A 21,555-nucleotide genomic window follows, 5' to 3' on the forward strand; every position below is an offset into this window, starting at 1 on the left:
TCCCCTTGCGAGGAAGCTGCAGGCCACCATGAGGCCTCCCCTCAGTTTCTTCTTCAATAAGCTGAATAAACCAAGTGACTTCAGCTGCTCCTCATACATCTTCCATTCTAGATGCTTCACCATCTTTGTAGCCCTCCGTTGGACACTCTATAATAGTTTTATGTCCTTCTTATATTGTGGTGCCCAAAACTGCACGCAGTGCTTGAGGTGAGGCTGCACCAGCGCAGAGCAGAGTGGGACAATCCCTTCCCTCAGTCAGCTAGCAATGCCATACTTGATGCACCCCAGGATACGGTTGGCCCTCCTGGCTGCCAGGGCACACTGCTGGCTCATATTCAACTTGCTGTCAACCATAACCCCCAGATCCCTCTCTGGAGGGCTGCTCCGCAGTTCTGATATGCTGGGAGGCTGAAAAGAATCTGCATACCTTAATACCTGAAAATCTGATCCTTCTGTTTACTATTCAATTTCAAATTGACACTTAGAGATTTACATTGCCCATGTTAAAAAAAAAAAGTTGGATGCTATCTGTCGATACGACATGCTATGTGCATTGATGGTCATCTCCTTCCCAGGACAGAGACAGCTGTGTTGTTCCCCTGGTCCTAAGGGTCCTAAAGATGCTGCTAAATCAGGGCATCAGAAATAAACAGCTAGTTTATTAAAGAATGAAGAGTAACACCCTTCATCATGCTGCTCTTTGTTTTAATTTAATTGAATGGCAACACCTGTCTGAAGAAAGTTCATCTTCTGAGAAAATACTGACAAACCTGATAACTACAGCAATTGACATCACGGTGGGTTTATTAATTATCCAGCTTAAAAATGAACCCTTCAGTCTATATTTAACCAAACTATTTTTTTTTGTGTGTTTTAAACAACTTTTTCAATATTTATTGTTACCATTAGTATGGATATAAAATAAAAGACTCCCTTTCTCTTTTAAACTATTACCTTTCCTCATGTTAAATTTTTGCTTAATGGTGTAGAAACAGGCTATTTATTTTTATGGTAGGAAAGACTGAAAAATGTCTTTTTCTATTTAAATATTAAATTTGTATAAATGATTTTAAACATATGTTTTTTATTTTTATTTATTTATTTTTAATCCCTATGTCTTTATATAAATCTGAACTGCATAAGTACTGGACTGTACGTTTATATTGTCTGTCATTCAGCTTTTTGCTCTAACCATGTTGTCAGTGAAATGCTTACCCTATCTGCTTCAGTCTCAGGCCACACAAATGCTTGTGCCACCCCTACTAGCCCCAGTCCTGGCAGAGTGCATAGGATTCAGAGGACTTGCTGCATTGTCCAGAAGGAGATCTGGTGGTGGCAACTTCTTGCGTAGTCTACAAGTGTCCTAATTCCAGTCAACAAGAGAAATCAAAGTGAATGCTGACAGGTTTTTAAAAGACAAATATTTTAAAATAGTGGAAGTCTGCTATCTAAATCTCAGATGCCTTCCAGCAGCCAGCAATATGCTTTGATCATTGTGGCACCAAAGAGCAGTGGCTTGATAACAGGGTGCCAGTGGAGAAGAAAACAGGATTACACTGAAGGACCTGAAAGGCTGGACTAAGTTGGCTTAAAAGGCAAGGGGGCATTTCATTTGTAAAGAAAGCTGAAAAGAGAAATTGTCTGTCATGATTCTTAGTTTAAAATGAAAGCTAAGAAGAGAAGAAAATTGCCCTGATGGGAATGAAAAGAGCCTTAACAGCCTTGATGAAGTTAGTAGGCATCGTCCGTTGTGAGCCAACATCCAAATAAGAAATATTTGCTTAGTGTGGGATAAGTACCAGCCGTGCCTCCTCCTGCCTATGGCTGTGCTGACCTAGAAGTTACCAAGAGTGGAAATTTTTACTGAGATCACGACACATTGTTTTCTGTCCCTACAGTTAGGATATTATAGTCCTATATGTCCCTGTAGTTAGGGCAATTAGTGGTGAAATGTCAAACATTCTCATGATGTAAAAACTTTCATATTAATGAAGAGCTTTAGTTTTCCTTTTTTTTTTTTCCCTTTTCTTTTACTATAGTTTGCTGTGCCCAGAGTAGGTTTTCTTAGGTTCAGTTTGCCCATATCTCTGTGCTTGCTTGTGCCCTGGCTCTCATTCCTGCAGTCCTGCTGCTCTTCCGACAGAGCTTCCCCAGGTATGTTGTTGCTCGTGCGACCCAGTGGGGTCTCAGGAGAAGGTTTTTGTGGGCTGTGCTCAGAGGGTGCAGACATAAAGAAATGTCTTTACAACCTTTATGCTCTCGTGGGCCCAAAGCAAAAAGTTGTTAAAAAAGTTCCTCCTTCCACAGAAGTGAGAAATAAAACAGTCGTGTGGGCTTTCTTTCTTTTTTTTTTTTTTTTTCTTCTTTCTTTCTTTTTCTTTTTTGTTTGTTTTGGTTTTGTTCATTTGCTTTTTTTTGTTTGGTTTAGTATGTAGGCCCAGTTCCACAATCTATTTGTTCAGCTGTATCTTTCTTCTCATATAGAGGTTTGAGTAGTGTAGGTTGTTATTTATCAAATGACCTTGTGGCATTGCTTACTTTTTGGGATGACATGACATGAAAATATAAATGCTTGAGAAAGCTTTTTCTCAGTAGATGCAGTTAACAGTCTTTCTATTTTCTAATTGCTTCTGATGGGACCTACACATGGCTCTGGACCTCTGTCTACCATGTGGCTGCAGCATCCATGTGAATACAGGATAGCCTGGGGTCCTCAGTCAGCCCTGCAGGCTGTTTTGGGGGCTGTAGAGGAAATGCTGATAACGACTTTGCCATGTTCCTAACCCCGGGTGAACAGAGAGCGTGCTGTTCGGGGTTAGTCTGAGCTGAATATTTAGAGCAGGAGGGTCTCCTGATGGGAGGGTAGGAGAATGCTTTTGTTGAACTATAAATTATTCCTGTATCTTTGATGACCTTTCTTTCCCATCTGGTGTAACCTTGGCTAGCTGAATTTATGAATCAGAAATACAAGAACAAGTCAAATATTTTTTCAAACTTTTATGGCTAGTTCCCAGCGAAACTCCCTCAAGAAAATAAAAGTGGCTTGGATGTAATAAGAAAGTCAGTATGTTTTCAGTGGAAGGTGTGTTAGATAGAATAGAGTAGTTTAGTTGGAAGGGACTTCCAGAGATCATCTAGTCCCACTGCCTGACCTCTTCAGAGCTAACCAAGAGTTAAAGCATATCAATGAGCACGTTAACCAAATGCCTCTCTAACACTGACAATCATGGGGCATCAGCCACCTCCCTAGGAAGCCTGTCTCAATGTTGGACCACCCTCACAGTAAATAATTTTTGCCTTATGTGTGGGCTGAACCTCCCCTGGTTCAGCTTTGTGCTTTTTCCTATCAAATAATACCCTTGTGTTCTGCCTAGCAAATAACAGTCAAACCAAAGAAAAAGAAAAAAAGAAAAAAAAAAAGAAAAAAAAAAAGAAAAATTATATTAAGTTCATTTTATATAATCTCTACATTGACTGCACATTGCATTAAGGAGTTAAAATTATACTTATTATTCAAAATACTTGAATTATATATGAATTGAAAGGCCAAATCTGAATTCTCCTTTGGCTATGATGATGAAAGATTTCTCATTTTGCCTAGTTTCTAACTTGTCTTTGACAAGTAAGGTGCTTCTGCAGAGATTTATCTGACATTATTATATCCTGAAGAGTACTTTGAGAACCAGTTTATGTTTCCAGCAAGGAAAAATGCTAGATGTTTCAGTCTCCTCAAGGAACAGCTTCTGTCCCTACTCACTGTAACAAGCCTGCCCTTTGTGAGATGGTGCTAATTGCTTCATTTTATGAGCTGCTTTTTGTCATGTGAGGGCTTATGCAAAGATATATTATGCACAGATTGCAAATCTATGTAATCTTTATTTCAAGACTAACCTATACTGCAATAGTATGAAAACACAGTATTTGTACAAATTGGGTAACTTAGGTGCCTCAGAAAGGTATTGTTTGGCTTGCTAACCAAGTTGCCAGCCTTTGTCTAGTCTTGTTATTGCCCTTTATTCAGTGAAGACAGGTGGGTGCTTCCAAAGATCTCTAGATATTACATGTTTTTTCAGTCTTACATCTGTGTAATGTTCTGCACCTGGTTCTTAGAAAAGTGGAACAGCAATAATGCCTTCCACATGCATCCTCGTAGCCCCAGTGCCAGGTAGGACATGGATGGCTTTGGGCAAGGAGTACCTTGAACCTCAGTGTGAGGAGCACTCTCATGGCTCTAGGAAGAGGAGGGAAGTCTCCATTTGGGAAGGACGATGAGGAGGGGTTGAGTGATTGCCTGTGAGGTGGGTGACTTCTGTCCTGGATTAACCCCTATAGCCTAGTGACAGGTCACGAAGTGTCAGTCTCTGCACTCTCTATACCGTGTCCAGTTGCTTAGGCTAAGAATGGTGGCTCTTGCTTGCTGCAGCTGATCCCAGGACTGCTGGTCCAGGTTGGTCCCAGGCTACCCAGCAGCCCTGTGTAACATGAGAGTGGGGTGTCACGGTGTGACAGGGCAGGGTGTTCAGCTGCAGGAGGGGATGCCATCCCTAGGCTGGAGAGGATGCAGAACAACAGGTCTCCAGTTACCTGAAAACACTCCAGCTGATGGGCTATTGCACAGCCATGCCCTTGGCTGGGTCTCACTCACTGTTTATTTATTCCCTTTTCCTCTTTTACAAAATACCTTAAAAACTCAATGAATGATTTTCAGTGAAGAAATCAGGATGTTTAATCCCATGTATGTTTTGTGGAATAAAAATAATAATAATCTATAAATTGGTTCTATATCTTGAAAGAAGTGTTTAAGTTGTTTCACTGTTTACATTTCAAGTTGCAAGAGCTACTGAGCAAGGCAGAAGAATGAGCAGATTTGCATTTTTATGTCTTAGGACAACGGTATCCACAGCATTTTATTTTAACTTGTGCAGCAGTTGCCTGCTGTGCTGATGCTTATTTGCTGAGATGGTAGAACTACAGAGCACAAATCTGTGCTGCTGTAAGAGTGTTGTAACTTCCAACCCCCCTTTCTGCCTCTTTGGGAAGTTAAAAGGCCCTTTTGCTTCCAAATTTGACTACATAAATGTATGCACGTTATGATTACATATATTGTGGCAATGCTGGGAACATCAAATGCCCAGGGGTATTGCTGCTGACTTGTAAACAACTTGGAAAACAGTCAAACCTAAAGTTGGACTCAAAAAGAAATGTAAATGCAATTGCCTAAATAAAAGGCTATGGATAAAGCAGCTTTTTTAATGTATAAATTACTTGCAGTTAACACAGAAAATAAGAGATTTTATGATAAAGTTTAATAAATTATACAGAAAAAAATGCTACAAGTTTATATGGCTTCAGTGTAGGTGAGGTATTCCATGTGTCTCAAAGTATGCTATGCTGCTCCCAGACCACTGACTACACATTTTTGAAAACTCTGTGAATTCTGTGTTTGGGAGAAAGATGACAGTAGTATAGGATGTGGTCCTGCCAGTGTGAAAACCTCATGGTAATGGTCAGAAAAATGGGATCTGGGGCTGGTTGCATAGCCTATAACAAAGAGATTTTGGAAATAGCTCCTTCCAATCAGGTGAAGTAAAGACTTTCCTCAGTGGTACAACCTTAAAATAGTTTGGATTATTTGAATCCAATCCTTATATACAAGGTTGCATCCGAAATAATGCTACAGCATTAATGAGACAAACATGAATTAAGTGGAAATTGCCATCACTTTAAAACCATTATGCAAACTTCTTCTGTGCAGAATATGACAGAGCTGGAAATTTTAAGACCCATGCAAATTTTACAAAAGTAGATTTGCATAAAGCATTGGAAGAGCTTTTGTGAAAATGGAACTAGTGGGAGTTATTTAAATAACAGTATAGCAGCTATTAACAAAATAGTAAGATCCAAAATAGTAATTTACTTTTCACATCTCTTCTAAAACATGTCCAGAGATAAGATAACTGTCAGCAAATAGTACAGTGTTGCAACCCACCCTCTCAAAATCCTAAAAGGAAAGATCAAGAAATTTTTATGCTTGACAAAATGCGCTGCCTAGTTGCTGAGCATATTATTTCCACCATGTAAAGCAGCTGTACAATATTATACAGTCATGGTGAAGCCATATGATCTTGAGCTCTTAATCATTACAAACGCTTACAAAGGAGAAAATAATGATCTGTATACACTGTGACTATCTGAGTTATTATGTATTTAGCATGATTGCTGCCATCTTCCTCCCTATCATCATCATCACTGCCTTCTCCACTGCTGCCCTACCTCATCCTCCTGTGAATGCACATCTCCAGGCCCATCTGCGGTGCGTAGAGCGCGTTGAATCCTTTGCCAGTGGACTCACTAATGCTTCTCTCCCAGGCAGTGAGAATGCCTTGTCCCACTTGAGCCACAAGCGGATTCTGGATTCTCCTGCTTGGAGTTAATGGATGTAACCAGGCAGCAACCAATCTATATGTCTTCTGTAAATGATCGTCCAAGGGTTTACCTGTAGCAGTGCTGTCATGCTCCCAGGAATAATCACAAGGTTTGTGTGCATTTTTGTAAATCTTTATTCTGCGGTGTGCCTTTGAAACCCATTAGGCACAAGCGTTGTCTACAGAGCTTTGTTAAAAGGTCATATCAGAAAATTTTTTTTCAACAGTTTGGGTATTCTTCATCTTTTCCCCTGACACCTTGTGGAAACTTGTATTTTGGCATTGTCATTTCTTACATAATGATGTATGGTGGCAGCTTTCCTGCATGTACGGGACCACATCTTTGAGGATGACTGGGCAGTGGAGAGAGGGTGGGTTGGGTTTGCTGTCTGGTGTTCTGGTGACTAACAGCTCTTGTGTCTTTGATTTGCATGGTAATATTTGACAGTGTGTGTGAAGGAGCAAAAAAAGAGTGCTTTATATTGCTCTATGTGCTCAGATACGTATGGTGGGGGGACATTAAGCAAAACATGATGTTGAAGTGCCACTATTTTTTGGCACATAGCTGTTGCGCCAACACTGTTTTCTTTCCTGAAGCTAAGCTGAGAGTTGCATTGTTAATAAATACCTACTGCTTTGAATTGCTCTTTGGGCTGTGTAGGTGTGAATTAAGTTCTAATCTTTTCATAATGCCACCTGTGCGAAGGTCTTCTTGTTTTCTGCCACCAAACGATCTCATAAGCTGCTTGCGTTACCAGAAAGCTCTGCTGCATGGTCAATACCTAAAGTAATATTTTGAAGGGCTTTTCTCTTTTCTTGTTTACTGACAAGCATCCACTTCAGCGGTGTTGTATGTTCTAGCTGCTTTGTGTTGTTTGGTTTTGTTTCCCCCTGCAATTCATAATGACCAATTCAGATTGGAATTGCAAGTGTGTCGCACTCAGCTGTGTGCAGTACTTAGGGAGGAGTGGTACTTTGGGACAGTATCAGAGGCAGTGCATGTACTGAGTGGCTGTGAAACCCCTCTACCTTCCAGCCATCCTTGGTTCAAGGAATTTTCGAGCTGAAGGTGGCCTCTGTGTATCTGCATGCTTGATAGCCCATAATGGATGTTTTCTCCCTGACTTGTGTAATTCATTTTCTTACTGAGTGATACTCCCAGCCTGCACAATTAGTGCCGTCACGCAATCATACACAGTTCAAAGAAGTACAACTGTTTGTTTATTTCAGACCTGCTGCTTGCTTTCATTTGGTGCTTCTTATATCTCCTGCTGTGAAAGTGGTGAAAAATCATTTCCTCCTGCTCGCATGCTCCATTGCTGATGGCTGTGGAGATCCCTGCCCTGCTCCCAGCCATCGGCTCCCTCCTGCACTGAGCAGCCGCAGGCTGCTTCGTCTCTCTTTGTGAGGTGCTGTCTCATCATCGCTGCTGTTGGGTTTCTTTATTTTTTTTTCTCTGTATCATTCTAATTCTGCCATCTTCTCTTTGCGAGGGCATGGCCAGAGCTGCAGGTGGTATTCCAGAGCATTAAACAAACCATTTTCCAGCAGACTTACAGAGCATTGCCTTCTGCTGCAAGTGTGCTGAGGGAGCCTCGCATGGGAAGTGGAGCCGAAGCAGGCCACAAGTCTTTTACCTGACGCATCACAATTGCCATGGCAGTCCAAAGTGCCAGCCACGTGCAAATGCAGATTTGTGTGGAGGCTGGGCAGGATAACAGGGGAAAAAAGTAACTTGTCTCAGGCTTTCTCTTGTATATGAGTTGCCAGATCTTTTCAGTGGTGTGTTGAAAACAGAGGAAAAAGTTTGTGTTTTCCAGGATCAGATAAAACCTGGCTGTTGACATCGGTTTAAATCACATTTCTTGCTCAAAAGAAATCAAATTCATAACCAGCTTTTCTGGGCACTCAGAAATACCACGTGAAGAATAAGCATCACTCTTCAAATGAATGATTTTTTTTCTCCTATTAACTGTGTGGTAAAATCTCTGGAATAGTCACAGAGAGCACAGGGACTTGTTTTGTATTCAGTAGGTAAGAATGAGTTAGGCTTTCCTCTAAATCTTTGTAAGGCATTTTTACTTAGAAATTCATAAATATCAAATTGTACAGATTTCCAGCCCCTGGGATGCTTTGTATGCTTGTTTGTTTCCACCATACATGGTTTAAAAGCATTATTTTTTTTTTCTTTTGGATAGGACTGCCAGCCATGCTTGTTTCAAGATCTGTTTAGAGAATGATGCCTTATTTTTTCCATGGTGCTTTACAAAAAAATCGGTTTGAAATTATAAAAAGAAAACATGCATGGATTGCATTAGGAACCGAGGAGGTTTGTGACAGTGAGTGCTAGGGACAAAATCCTAATGCTCTTAAAACCTATAGCAGACTTCCCAGTAACTTCACCAGCCCGGGGATTTCGTGACTTCCCATATGTACTGACTGCCTAGAGCCCTTTGTGGTCGGTGCCTAACCACCCAACAGACTTTTTGCTTTTTGAGGGAAATGTTTAGAATCGGTTCAAAGTGACCTGTTACAGGAGATGCTGCTGGGGAGCGCGGGGAGCCAGCTGGACAGGCAGGCAGAGGTAAAGCTGGAGCCATCTGTTGGGCTGTCCGTAAGATGCGGTAGAAAACTTTGCATGGGGAGGATGGAAAGAGAAATAAAGAGGAAGTTCAAAAGCTGGTCAGTGTATCTACCTGCAGATAAGTCGTATCACACAGCTCGGAGATGCACATCCCTCCTGGATTAGCTATATGAGCAGCTTCTCTGCAATCAGGAACCGGCGGGATGCTGAGAGGCAGATCTGGGCGCTGTGCCGCTGCCGGGTAGGTCAGAGGCACCGAGGGGTGACTGTGTCTCTGATGGCTGGAGTTACTGGGGTGTGTGACATCTGTTCTGAGGAAAATACAGGGAGATATAAATGGAGAAAATGGGTTCTTAATGGGTTATTAGTAATAGTGCAGTTGAATTACGCAGATAGATGTGTGAAACGTGTGTTTTGACAGGGCTGTCTAAAAATGAGGTGCTGCTCAGCCATTAAATCAGCCATGTTCCAAACAAACACTGCATCTCCAGACCCAGTCAGTAGCAGTTGAGTAATCCCTGCTATAGCCCTGCTTGAACGTCAGCCCAGGATGGGCTGTCTCAATTAATTGTCGGTAATTGGGCCTTCATACTCATTTGATGTTTCCGTTGAACTTACAGATTTTGTTGTGAAGGTGCCTTAACACTGAGGTGAGACCACTGCCATACTTCACAGAAGCCACCGCTAGCCAAGAGGTGGCAGTAATGACCTCCTAGGGATTTCACACCTCTGAAAGGCTGAAGATTTTACTTTGTTAAACTTTTTTTTTTTTTTTTTGTCCCCTTCAACTTGTATAATTTAAAGATAGCTGCAGAAGAAGAAATTTCTGGCCCTTCTAATTCAGATTTCAGTCAAGTTAGAACTGTGCCCTTGCCACTGAACGTGCATTTCCAAGTCCTGCTCATGCAGTGCTGACTTTGAAATCCTTGCTGGCATTCTCTGCCATCTGGATGCAGCAGCGTCATTTTGGGTCACACTAAGCAATATTGAAAAACTTGTGTTGCCCGTTGTTGAAATCTTAGTTGAAGGCTGCTATGGAATACATGAAGTAAAAGATAAAAAAGCTTTGTACAACATTTCCTCTATCTTATATTTGTTTTTCTACAAGACAGCCTGAAATAAAGAAGGAACAAGAAATGTGATCCTGAAGCATTTCACGTTCAGATTCCTTTCTGTCAGAAAATAAATCTTGTCACAGCCAGTGCAGCTTTAAATACAAATAAATAAATAAACAAATAAATAAATAAATAGGGCAGGGGGAAGCAAGCACAGCGCAAGGCCAGTAATAAAGCAGGGTGCTGGAAAAGGGTCAGGCTTACAAAGAATTATTTTTCCTGGCTTCAAAACATACACTTTGCAAGGCATTGCAGTCCAGTGAAGATGCATTTCAAAGGCTGCAGTGTTTTTTCAAATTGTTTGCCAGACATGACTGTATCAATACACAGTCCAGGTGGGCAGAAATAAGATACATTTGAGTAAGTGGCTTGTTTTTGTAAAGACAAAAGCTCATATAAACTTATAAACTCATGTCCTCACTTGAACCTGTGTTCAGAGTAAATAACTATTTCTTTTTGCACATTAATTTGCTATAGGCATTTGAACCCAGTCCCTTATTAATCATGTCACCTAATAAAGGGCGTGTGGCCTTTTACTGTTCAGGTGACAGGTATTATCCCTTTATTCCTTGTTGATTCCAGAAGAACACAGTATATTTGTAACAATCTGGTATTCCCCCCGGTGCAGCAACCTATTTTATTAATTGGACTGCCCTTCAGATGGCCTTGGTGGCCAAGAAAGTGTTCATTATATAGCTGAGAATGTGTATCATAATGGTATTTTTCCACTTCTATCATTTATTTCAACATGCCTGCTGTCTGTCTTCCTCCGAGGCAGAGTATTGGCACAGGCGTAGAAATACATAATGCAGAACATATGTACACTTATTGATCTTTAGGTCTCACTTGCCTTGGTTTGAAATTATGGAGGTAATAAACACTTTGTAGCTTCTTTGCACACAACATTTTTGCACATCACGGAAGCAAGGCTCTGTAACCTACAGAAATCACAGTGGAAGCTTGGGTCAGATGTAGAACATTATTTCTCAAAACCTAGTGATTTTCTTCTGCAAAACCATCCTTTAAACCTCCAAGGGTTTCAAGTGGTAATGAATTTTAGGGATTTTTTTTAATTATTGTTATGAATATGGCATATTCAACAAGGTAGCAGATTTTAACATCATAATGGAATACCAACTTAACCAATGAGTCGATTAAAAAAAAAATATATATATAGCCTTCATTTTAGGTAAATACCTTTGATCATTTGTGATCACGTGATCAAATGCTAGACCTTCTCAAAACAAGGTTTCTAGAGCGTTATTTCAAATAACATTTTTCTTTTCTTCTCACACCATGTTAGTTAGGGAGGGAGCCCTGCCCAGTCTTAGTTATGGCAGAACTGTGGTGATTTAGTGATGGGACTGTACTTACCACTTCTTCAAAGTGGGATTTGAGAGTTTTTGTGTGTCTCTGTCCTGCAGAACTCTGGCAAAATGTTTGGGGAGGATTGGAGAGCAGTCATGTCATTTTCCTTGACTTCAGCAAGGCTTTTGACACTGTCTACCAAAATATTCTTGTATCTGAGTTATGATGTTATGTCTGGATGTGTGGACAACCAGATGGGTAAAAAATAAAAAGTAAAAATGGTCAGGCTCAGAGAATAGATCAAAATCTGCCTGGATGCCATTAATGAGCGGAGCAGAACTGATTTCTTCTGCAGGACAGAGAATTTCTCTTCCTCTGCCCACTGCTCTTGCAGTGCACAAAGTGGCATCAGGGGTTAGTGGGAATCTTGAATTTATGTGAGAAACAACACATTGAAATTACTGCAGAGTGAGAAATGCAGTTGTAGAGCTACAACTGAATTCAGATCATAAGTCAGCTCCTTTCTCTTGGGGCTTTCAGCAACTTTGTGCAAATGATTTAATTTCTTTGTATTCCCCTTGTCTGTGGAAATTTAAGCCAAGCAAATGTAATGATAGGTTAATTGTATCAGCTCATCTTCTCTGGAATGGATTAGGGACTGATCCTACAGGCAGCTCAGCAGGCTGATCTGAGGGCAGTTCACCGTTTGCAGCTACATGTGAGCTGCAGTAGGATGAGACGTAACTGCTGTAACTGATTTAGCGGGAGCTGAAAGGGGAAATTACTACAAGGTCTAATTTACCACTGCTGTTCTTCTGTGTTGTGCTGGGACATGCATGAATTGTGTACAGTGAATATAGTGGTGTTATTCTGTATAAAATTAAGCAGATTATACAATCTAGCTGTAGAACAAAGATTAATAATACCTTACTGCCTTAAATTGTCTTTAGATTAAAGAAAAAGTCACAGTCGGTGGATATTAGTGGGCCAGGATGCAACCCAGTGGCAGCTGAAGCTCAGACTCCTCAGCCCAGTAAATCTTTGCTTGCCACTAAGGCAACAACTTCTGAGGAGGAACAGAACAACACCGCAAATACCCAAAGACGCAACCCACGGAGGAGTGAGTTGAAGAGATATTACACCATCGGTGAGTTTTCTTTCACAGAAAAAGTCAAATATGCTCATTAAAATCGCAAGGATTTCCTATTTACCTGTGTTTTATTTCTTTTAGTTAATTGTGTTTGGCTGTTAAGGTTACAAATGCCCACACTGAGCAATAAGATGTCATATCTTAATGCTTATGTCAAATTACCGTTAAGAATTAACCTGCTTTATTTATCTTGCACAGTTTACAAGAATTCTTTCTTCAGCCTCTTTTTTTTTTTTTTTTTTTTTTTTTTTTTTTTTTTTTTTCCTAAGAACAATTATTGAAGAAAGCACAGAAGCAATTTGGGGAGGAAGGTTATAGGAAGGATGTAATTGCCTTTGACAATCGATTGCATTAGAATTTAGGCAGAGATAATTTAGAATGCTCCTGCTTAGAAAAGATTTCCAGTTTGGAGAAGGCCTACTGAGCTTGGAGTACTTCTAGGAAAACGTAGCCAGGATTAATTGGGGGTTTCTGGATACCTTTTTCTGAATAATTTGGGTTTTTGGATATTCTCCTGGGATTTCAGTATCTACATGCTTCATAAAACTGTCTTAGGTACCCTAGCAGGTGCTTCATAACTTGCTTCCCCATAAATCTTTTCAGGCCTGGACCTGACTGATTTCTTTGGTAAGATTTTGCTTCTCACCTGGTTAAAACTGCATGAAGAGTGACCTTCTAGTGTTTGTGCCTGGTTCATTAATGCTTCTGAGAGGCAGATATGCTAATGGGAGTTGTAAAAATAAGAGGGATGGACGCTAATGCTGTGCTTTGAACACATGAAAAGTCAGCAGTTTTAAGAAAAAGAAGTTAGGTATTTTAATTATGGGTTTGTTGGCTGTTGAATTATTGCAGTATAATGTGAGAATTTCATTCTGTTAAAGGTAAATATTTATGTGCCTTTAACTCATCTAAAAAGTAAAGAAAAATGTGTTGCATTAAACATTTTTCATGTGTTACATCTGAATGCTTAAAATTGCCAGTGTAGTTTCCTTCTTTAAAAACAATCTACACAACTTAATAATGAAGGATGTATTTTAAGTCGTCAATGATTATATGTATTTGCAGTTTTTGATGTTCCTTGTTCAAAATGAGCTGTGGAACTGCCTTCCAAAAACTCATAGAAGCTTTGACTATCTGCTCCCACTCAATCCTGTCTACCCCAACATAAACAAAAATGAGGCAAAGTGAAGTCATTGATGAGTTTGTTAGTGTCTTGGACATAGATTCCAAAATTATATTTAATAATCTCAGATTGCACAGTCCTTCTTTGAAGGACATTCTATCCTATCACACTTGAGAATAGCACCCTTAAATGGAATCCCTTATACTTTAGTATAGAATGAGTTTTCTGAGAAAGCATAGTTAAATCAGTGCTCTTGAGTGAACTTTTTACTTTTAAATGTGCTAGGAAATACTGCTTTATGACTTTTTTTTCTCCTCATTCCTCCAAATAATCTCAAAGGAGTATCAAAAATATGCCAAGATTGTTTCACGCCTAAAACAGGGGATGGGATGGGGGAGTTTTCCTCAAGAGTACTAATGAACATAAAGATCCACCATATCATCAGAATGAGTTCTTAATTTAACTCAAGATTAAAACTGTTATTGGAAAGTTGACCATCAACCATTAAATGTTCTTCTGCCGTCAACCAAATCCCAGTTTGTGTATGGAGGCACTGACTCAGGTTTGCATTTATCTCCTTGTTAAATTTGACTTACCTGCATTTTCTGTTGTGAACTGTTAAAAAAAATAATCATTGTAATGTGAACTCTACCAATATTATAAACCTAGAGAAGCTTCTAGTGATCACAGGGTCTGAACACTAATTGCTCGTGATCTGATCTCAGTGTTGGAATAACAGAATGTTGTTCATACTTTTGATTAATTTGTTTGAACATCATGTGGCACTTGATTCAACAGACTTATGGAAGTGTTGATTGGACCTCTGAAGAGCTCTGAAGGTCAGATAGTCTGATCTCCTGTTGGAAGTAGGACTTCAGCCAACACTAGATCAGAACAGCCAAAGCGTTGTCTTGCCAAGTCTTGAAAATCTCCAGGGGTGGATATTCCATGGCGTCTCTGAGTACGCTGTTGCAGTGCTGGAACACAGACAGCGTGTCCACAAACAGCAACATTCAACAGGCAGCTTGTCTGTAAACAGATGCTAACATTTGTGAACAACAGTTGTAGACCCTGGGGAAGTATAAAGGGAACAGACCATAGAAAGTGGCCAAGCTTACATGTTTTTTCTTAAACAGCGTCTTCTGAGTACTGGGCAGGGACCTACCCAGTATGGGAAAAAAGAAGTAAAAAGCTTATGGGTTGAGATAAAGACAGTTTAATAGGACAGAAAAGGAAGTGTATTAATAATAATATTATTAATAATAATAGAATGTGCAAAGTAAGTGATGCACAATGCAATTGCTCACTGACCACTAACCAATGCCCATCCCATCCCTGAGCAGCAATCCCCCCCACCCTGGCCATAGACCCCCATATTTATTGTTCAGCATGACACCGTATGGTGTGGGACATCCCTTTGTCTGCTTTGGGTCAGCTGTGCTGGTTCTGTCCCCTCCCAGCCTCTTGTGCACCCCCAGCCTCCCTGCTGGCAGGGCAGCAGGAGGAGCTGGAAAGTCCTTGACTTAGTATAAGCACTGCTCTGCAACAAGGAAACCATCAACATGTTGTCAACATTGTTCTCATCCTAAATCCAAAACACAGCACCATACCAGCTGCTGGGAGGAAAATTAACTCTATCCTAGCTGAAATCAGGACAATATGCAACCTGCCTAAATCACAAAGTGTTGGTACCAGCCAGTGTTACTTCATACTACATAATGTTCAGATTTTATGACAGGCAAACTGAAGAAATAAGAGTTTCTCTGTATCTTCACAAACATGTAATTATACATGTTCCTGAATATTGTGAAAATGAAGGATTTCATCTTGGACAGCACAGTACTTTTATCAGATGAACGTGTTTTCTGCACTGGCTGAATTGTTCTGGTATTGTCTTTGGATTTTATAATGTGAGAGAAACCATAGTTGTCTTCTTAAAGCTCCCATCAACTTCAATGTCCTTTACGTTATGACCTACGTGACCCCTTTGATTTAAACCTACTTCAATTTCTTTGACGTGTCAAAAATTAATTTTAATACACAAAGTGTAATCAAGTGGTTTGTAACTTTCTGAGGATGAATGTAATGACACACCTGCAATAAGCAGGGACTCTGAAATAGGAAATACCAAATTCTAATGGTGTTTTGTGTACAGTTGGCTATTAAATAGCTTAAACAAGCACATTAGACTTGTTGCTCACCTAATACAATTACACAGGGTTTTACCTTGTTTTGACCTTGTTTGCATGTTCTCTACTAAAAGCAATCAGTGTCCAAGATCAAGCAACATGAACTAATCATTACTGTTATAAATGGATTAAGAACATGTGTTGAAAATTTAATGATCTAAGACGGCTTTGCCTCTTTCATTTAAAAATTAGTATTCTGTTACATTAACCTCCAACCAAATTGGCAAATGACAGTGTTTATGATAGTGACTAATGGAGCTTGAGTAAACTAATACCTGTTGTGTTTTGTGTTATACTCTCATTTTTCATGTTTGTTTTCAGTAACTATAATGATCTTCAAAGTACTTTGTAGATATACGATCTGAGGTCAAATCTGGATATATAAAAGAAGTTTAGTATCCATATTTAAGCATGTATTTATATACATTTTTTACGGTTTAAGATGTAAATATCAGCATCTCTTTGCCTGTTATACCTTTACTTCCAGAGTTGGCCTGATTTGTTAATGGCTGTTAATTGTATTTAATGCATGCTAACTGTGCAGCTTAAAATTATGTACAAAGAAATATGTAACCAGTTTTACTTTACCAAGTTATGGAAAGAGTAAAATCAAAATTATTTAAAAACATGTTTTTTTTTTTTTTTTTTTTTTTTTTTTTTTTTTTTGGATTTTCATGTGAAGAAAGCATTTCTCAGGTCTTTATATAAATCTCATTCTAGTTAACAGACCCAAAGACACGTGGGCATTTACCTTGCACGTACACGCTTTGCAGAAGAAATTGTAGCAGCTTGTGTATGCTCTCATCTCAGTGAGCTGTTATAGCCAATTGTCTGACAGATCGTGTTTCTAAATACTTGGTAGCATCAGAGTTTGCTTCTCTCTCTCTCTGTCTGTCTTTCTCTCTTTCTTTCTTTCTCTCCTTCCTTTGTGTCACCTTATGCATATACAGATTTCCCTTGGACCTCTAGGAGTTGAATGTCTATTGAGGAAGGAATATCCTGGCAATTCCAAGAGATTTTCAAATTTTATCAGCACTGCTCCTACTTGATTCACAAGATACTGATTTTGCATTTCATCTTTCCCACAGGCAGCATCTCAGATGCTTTCCAAACTTAGTGAGTGCACTTCTAAAAAGTGGGGAATAAAATAGGTAACAGAGGGGAGAAATGAGAGGAAAAGGCAACAGGGAACAAGTTGTGTGCTTGGATGAAATGAAACAGAAAATGGAGAGTCAGTGAGGGGGAGAAATAACTCTTCCATATGGCAGGCTCAGCAGGCAGGAGGGCTCCTGCAGCTTCACTGCTGAACTGGTGTGAAGAAATTGAGTGGGAACTCCTAGATTAATAAGGCGAGTGTAGGAAAAACAGTCTGCATGGTGGGCTGGTTAAAGTTTTTCAGAGAACTCTAGAAACAGTACCAAAGACACTTAAAAATAAAAACCTAAAATTAGAGTTTTTAGATGCCTCTGGCACTTAAAAATTCAGGCCAATTTATTTCTGAAGTGCTTGTTGTCGAGCAACTCCCCCAAAAGAGAAGAAGAAGGTATCTGTCTGGGTCTTCACCATTCAGAAAAGTGGGCTGGAATACTTTACAATTCCATACAATCTTATGGGTAGCTGAATTCGGAGCAATAAGGCTGTATCACCTTACCGCCATGTCCAGGCTACAAGTAGCTCTTCCTAGCTGGTGTGCAGTTAGCACAGGTGTAGCATCACAGCTGTGTTGCTTGCAGGACCTTACTGGAGGTCTCTTCATGGCCTGATGCCTCAGAATATATGTTTAGCAGCTTGTTAAGGAGACTTAAGTACCTAATATTGTTGCACTGTAAAGACACACGCTTGAGGTGTATTACCTGTTTTTTTATGCTAGTTTGACATTACGATACTAATACTCTCCACTGCTATAGGTATGTGTATTTATTTCTTGAATATAGACATTACCTATTCAGAGCAGTAGAAGTACGCTGATATAAAATCGGTGTGGAAGAGAAATGAAGCTTTTGGGATGAGCAGCTCTGAATAAATACATGTTAATTGACTAAGTCTCCAAAACAAATCAATACTAACTAATGCCAAAGTGCTAAACAGGAAAAGGCAAGAATTTCTTGTGGGTTCCCACTCTTCTGTGTGAGGGACAATGTTACAGTGAGCAGTCACTTCAAATTTAGTTGGGATTAGTTTAGTCGCTACTACTAATTTAGTACTTCAGAAAGTATTATTGTTAAAAGAAGATGGATCTTCCAAATAATGTAATGGCCTATAAATATAAGTAATGACTTGTCACAAGGGTTATTATTAATGCACAAAACAATGTAATTGAGATTTTATACAGTGATATGAGAACCTAAAACTTTATTGAACCTAAACTTTATTAAACCTAAAACTTTATTGAAGTGATTAACAAGTTATAGTTCTTCCTGTTATGAAAAGAAAAAACAAATGGGAACTGATCAACTACTATTGAGCAAATGTAACTATATTTTACCCTTTTGATATATGTTTTCGGTTGAGTCCAATTAGGTCATAAATTTTTGTCATGATTTGGAAGCATAAATAAATAGCATATTTGTTACATGTGCAGTAGACACATTTTCTTTGTGCTTTCACATACATTCCAAACTTCTTCCATAAATTTTTTGTTTTAAAATACATCAAGGAAAACAGATAGTGTGACGAAGTGTAAATTTAGTAATAAATACTATAAATGTGGATGAATTCACACAATCTGCTGATATAAGAGTGTTTGTTATGCAGTACATATTAGTACCTGATATGCCTGGACTGACTTTAGTTAAAGTGGTGATTTTGTATGTCATTTCGTATGGTGGAGCTTCATCACCCATGAATGAGCCTAGCTATGGTGGAGAGCCTTAGACCATTGGCGAGACATCACACCGAATCTGCTATTGGGCTCAGAACTGGAGGAGAAAATTCCTGCACCTGAACATAAGTGTTTCCTTTCAACCCAGCTGAGAATCATATGGGGCTTATCTCATGAGACTAATTACTATTGCAGTTGCTGTATAAAAGCATAGGTGGCTTCTTCTTGCCTTTGTCCTCAAAAATAAATATAAGCCTTCTTTGGAGGTCACACATTGTTTCTTTTTTTTAGTGCCCAAATTCCTTTCTGCTCTTAGAGATCTTACTTGGGATTCTCTAGAAATACCTCATTGCTCAGAGAAGCTGGGATGCCCCATCCCTGAAAGTGTTCATGGCCAGGCTGGATGGGACTTTGAGCAACCTGGTCTGGTGGGAGGTGTCACTGCCCATGGCAGGGGGGTTGGAACTGTGTGGTCTTTAAGGTCCCTTCCAACCCAAACCGTTATATGATTCTATGATTATACCTTTTATGGGACTTGTTCTGATAATAATTCATGTGTTTACTGTAGAGAGGTTCTCCTGCAAAGAATACTCCACGTTCTTTCCAAACATGTATTTGAAGGTATCTTCCTATTGTTTAGAAGTTGAATATATTTGCCTGTTCTCCTCTGCAGAACAAAATGTGGTTCATTTCTGTAGCAGCCTCCAAAAGTCCGATTTTTCCTCTTTTTCACAGTCACCTGTCTTCTTTGGTGCTAATTCTAGCAAAGCTTGGCACGTAGGTAGGTATATTAGAGTTTGTTAGATGAGTGGAGGAGTTTGGTGCAGTAGATGCTGTAAATTTGATCTGTGTCCGCTTGCTTTCAGAGGAAGACAGATGGGAGATGAAGCTGCCAACTCTCTCTCAGAGGATCCAGATGCAGTTCGCACACATTTGCAGAGTCTGACACTGTCCCATCCAATGTACTTGCAAATTCCTTGTCGAACACTCGCTGATTTTTGAGGAATATCACTCTGACTGCTTTGTTTCAAATACAATCTCAGAAACTTTTAGGAGAGGAGGCCATTTTCCAAGCACTTCATTACCTGTTTGTGAGTGATAAGGAAAGGGAAATAATTTGTGCAATGCGTGGCTAATAAGGGAAGTGGCTTTCATAGCAACAGTAACTATGCAAAGTTCTTATTCATTCACCTTTCATGACAAATTGTGTTAGTGATTCAGATCACATAGCTACTCTGGATAAGCAAGCAAGCATTTGTTCACATCTTTGTTTTTCCTTTTTTTTTTTTTTTTTTAATGATTTAAAACTTGGAGCCATTTAAAGCCGGTTTTTAATGCTGTGTCCTTCTTTTGTCCTTTATGTACTTACGTATCTTTTGAATATAAATGAGTTCTGTGCTATAGAGACAGCATCCACCAGAAGAGTGATGTTTTCATCTCAGCATGTCCTGTTTCTTAGCATCCTGGTTTTTTGCTTTTAATCATATAGATTGCTATCATATCATCTGTTAAGTCATTTTGTGCAAGATGTATTTCAAGATTTCATAATTTCCCTGCTTTACATCAGGACAAAGCTGATATCTTTTATTGTTCTATAGGCAAGCTACTCAACTTACAAGATCAGCAAATAGTACATCCTCTTGGGAGACCAAAATTTGAATCTGAGGGAGAGAAAAATACAGAAAGACTGATCTGACATATAAGCTCTGGGCTAATCCAGGGTGAATCACCTTCAGTCTCTCATTGGAAGTCTTCTGTATAAGGGAAAAATAACTGAAGAAAGGACTTGATTTCTTACACCTCAAATATGCCTGGAGCATCAGTCTTTTGAGTATTATGAAGCAGTAGAGTTTTCCTTCTAGCAGTAAAAGAATGAACAAAGAAAATGTGGGCTCACTGCAGAAACTGCTGGATAATTTTGTGGTAGTAGATGCAGATAAGACCGAGGCTTTTGGGCCTGGAGAGAGGGTTCAGGGAGGACAGTAATTACAGGTCATGGGAGAGGACTGAGTCAGAGATCGCTTGAGGGAAATCTCGATCCATTGAATTTCATGGACACAATTGGATACATGCAAAGGATGCTGAAGGAGATGGCTGAGGTTGTTGTGAAGCTGCTGTCTATCATCTTTGCAAGGTCATAGATTTCATGGGAGGTCCTTGATGGTGGCAGAAAGTCAAATGCTACACCCCTTTTCAAAAATGGCAATAAGCATTATCTAGGGAACTATAGGCTGTTCAGACTCACTTTTAGTATCTAGCAAAATCATGGGGCAGGTCCTCTTTGAAGCTATTTCTGAACACATGAAGGAGAAGATGATATGGAATAGCCACTAAGCGTTTACTATGGATAAATTGTGCTTGTTGAACCTTATTACCCTCTGGGATGAAATGGTGAGATCTGCGGATGGTGGGAGACATCACAGATGGTATCTACCATTACTTTAGCAAATACCACATTTTGTCATAGTCATCATCTACAGGGTATTGTGGTCCAGCTGGTTGGACTACCTGATGGTAGTATAAAATTGTCATTTTATAAATAACAACAACAACAACAAAAAAAATCTAATGAAAGGTAGCATTAATTTCTAATTTGTATGCAAAAATAAAAAGTTATCTTTCAAGAATGTTATTGGTAATGGCTTTTATTTGTGTTTTCATATAATCAAACTTGAAATTCCAAGAAGTGAATTTACCTGCATGGTCAGAGGGCTGTTCCTAGCTTGTAGCTTTCATCAGCAGAGAGTGTTCTCTTTAACCAATTATAAGAGCCCAATGTTTGCAGTCTTCAGCAAAGACTGCTAGGCTAAATTGATTTCCAGAAATTTTATCTGGTGAAC

At 39.4% G+C, this 21,555-nt stretch overlaps 1 protein-coding gene across 5 annotated transcripts in view; it reads left to right on the plus strand.

Moving 5' to 3' along the window:
* The window catches only part of OXR1 (oxidation resistance 1), a 270,297-nt gene that overhangs the window by 122,455 nt on the left and 126,287 nt on the right, over positions 1 to 21,555 (plus strand). For 3 of the 5 annotated variants that reach the window (XM_040546719.1, XM_040546713.1, XM_040546715.1), the window contains exons 3-4: positions 6,370 to 6,535; positions 12,383 to 12,579. In XM_040546719.1, the coding sequence (XP_040402653.1) occupies positions 6,477 to 6,535; positions 12,383 to 12,579 (256 nt within the window). In that variant the 5' untranslated portion in view covers positions 6,370 to 6,476. The remainder of the gene's footprint in view (positions 1 to 6,369; positions 6,536 to 12,382; positions 12,580 to 21,555) is intronic. The other 2 variants (XM_040546714.1, XM_040546717.1) reach the window with 1 other exon arrangement.

This window comes from Cygnus olor, chromosome 2 (assembly GCF_009769625.2).
Source record: "Cygnus olor isolate bCygOlo1 chromosome 2, bCygOlo1.pri.v2, whole genome shotgun sequence".
Lineage (NCBI taxonomy): Eukaryota > Metazoa > Chordata > Aves > Anseriformes > Anatidae > Cygnus > Cygnus olor.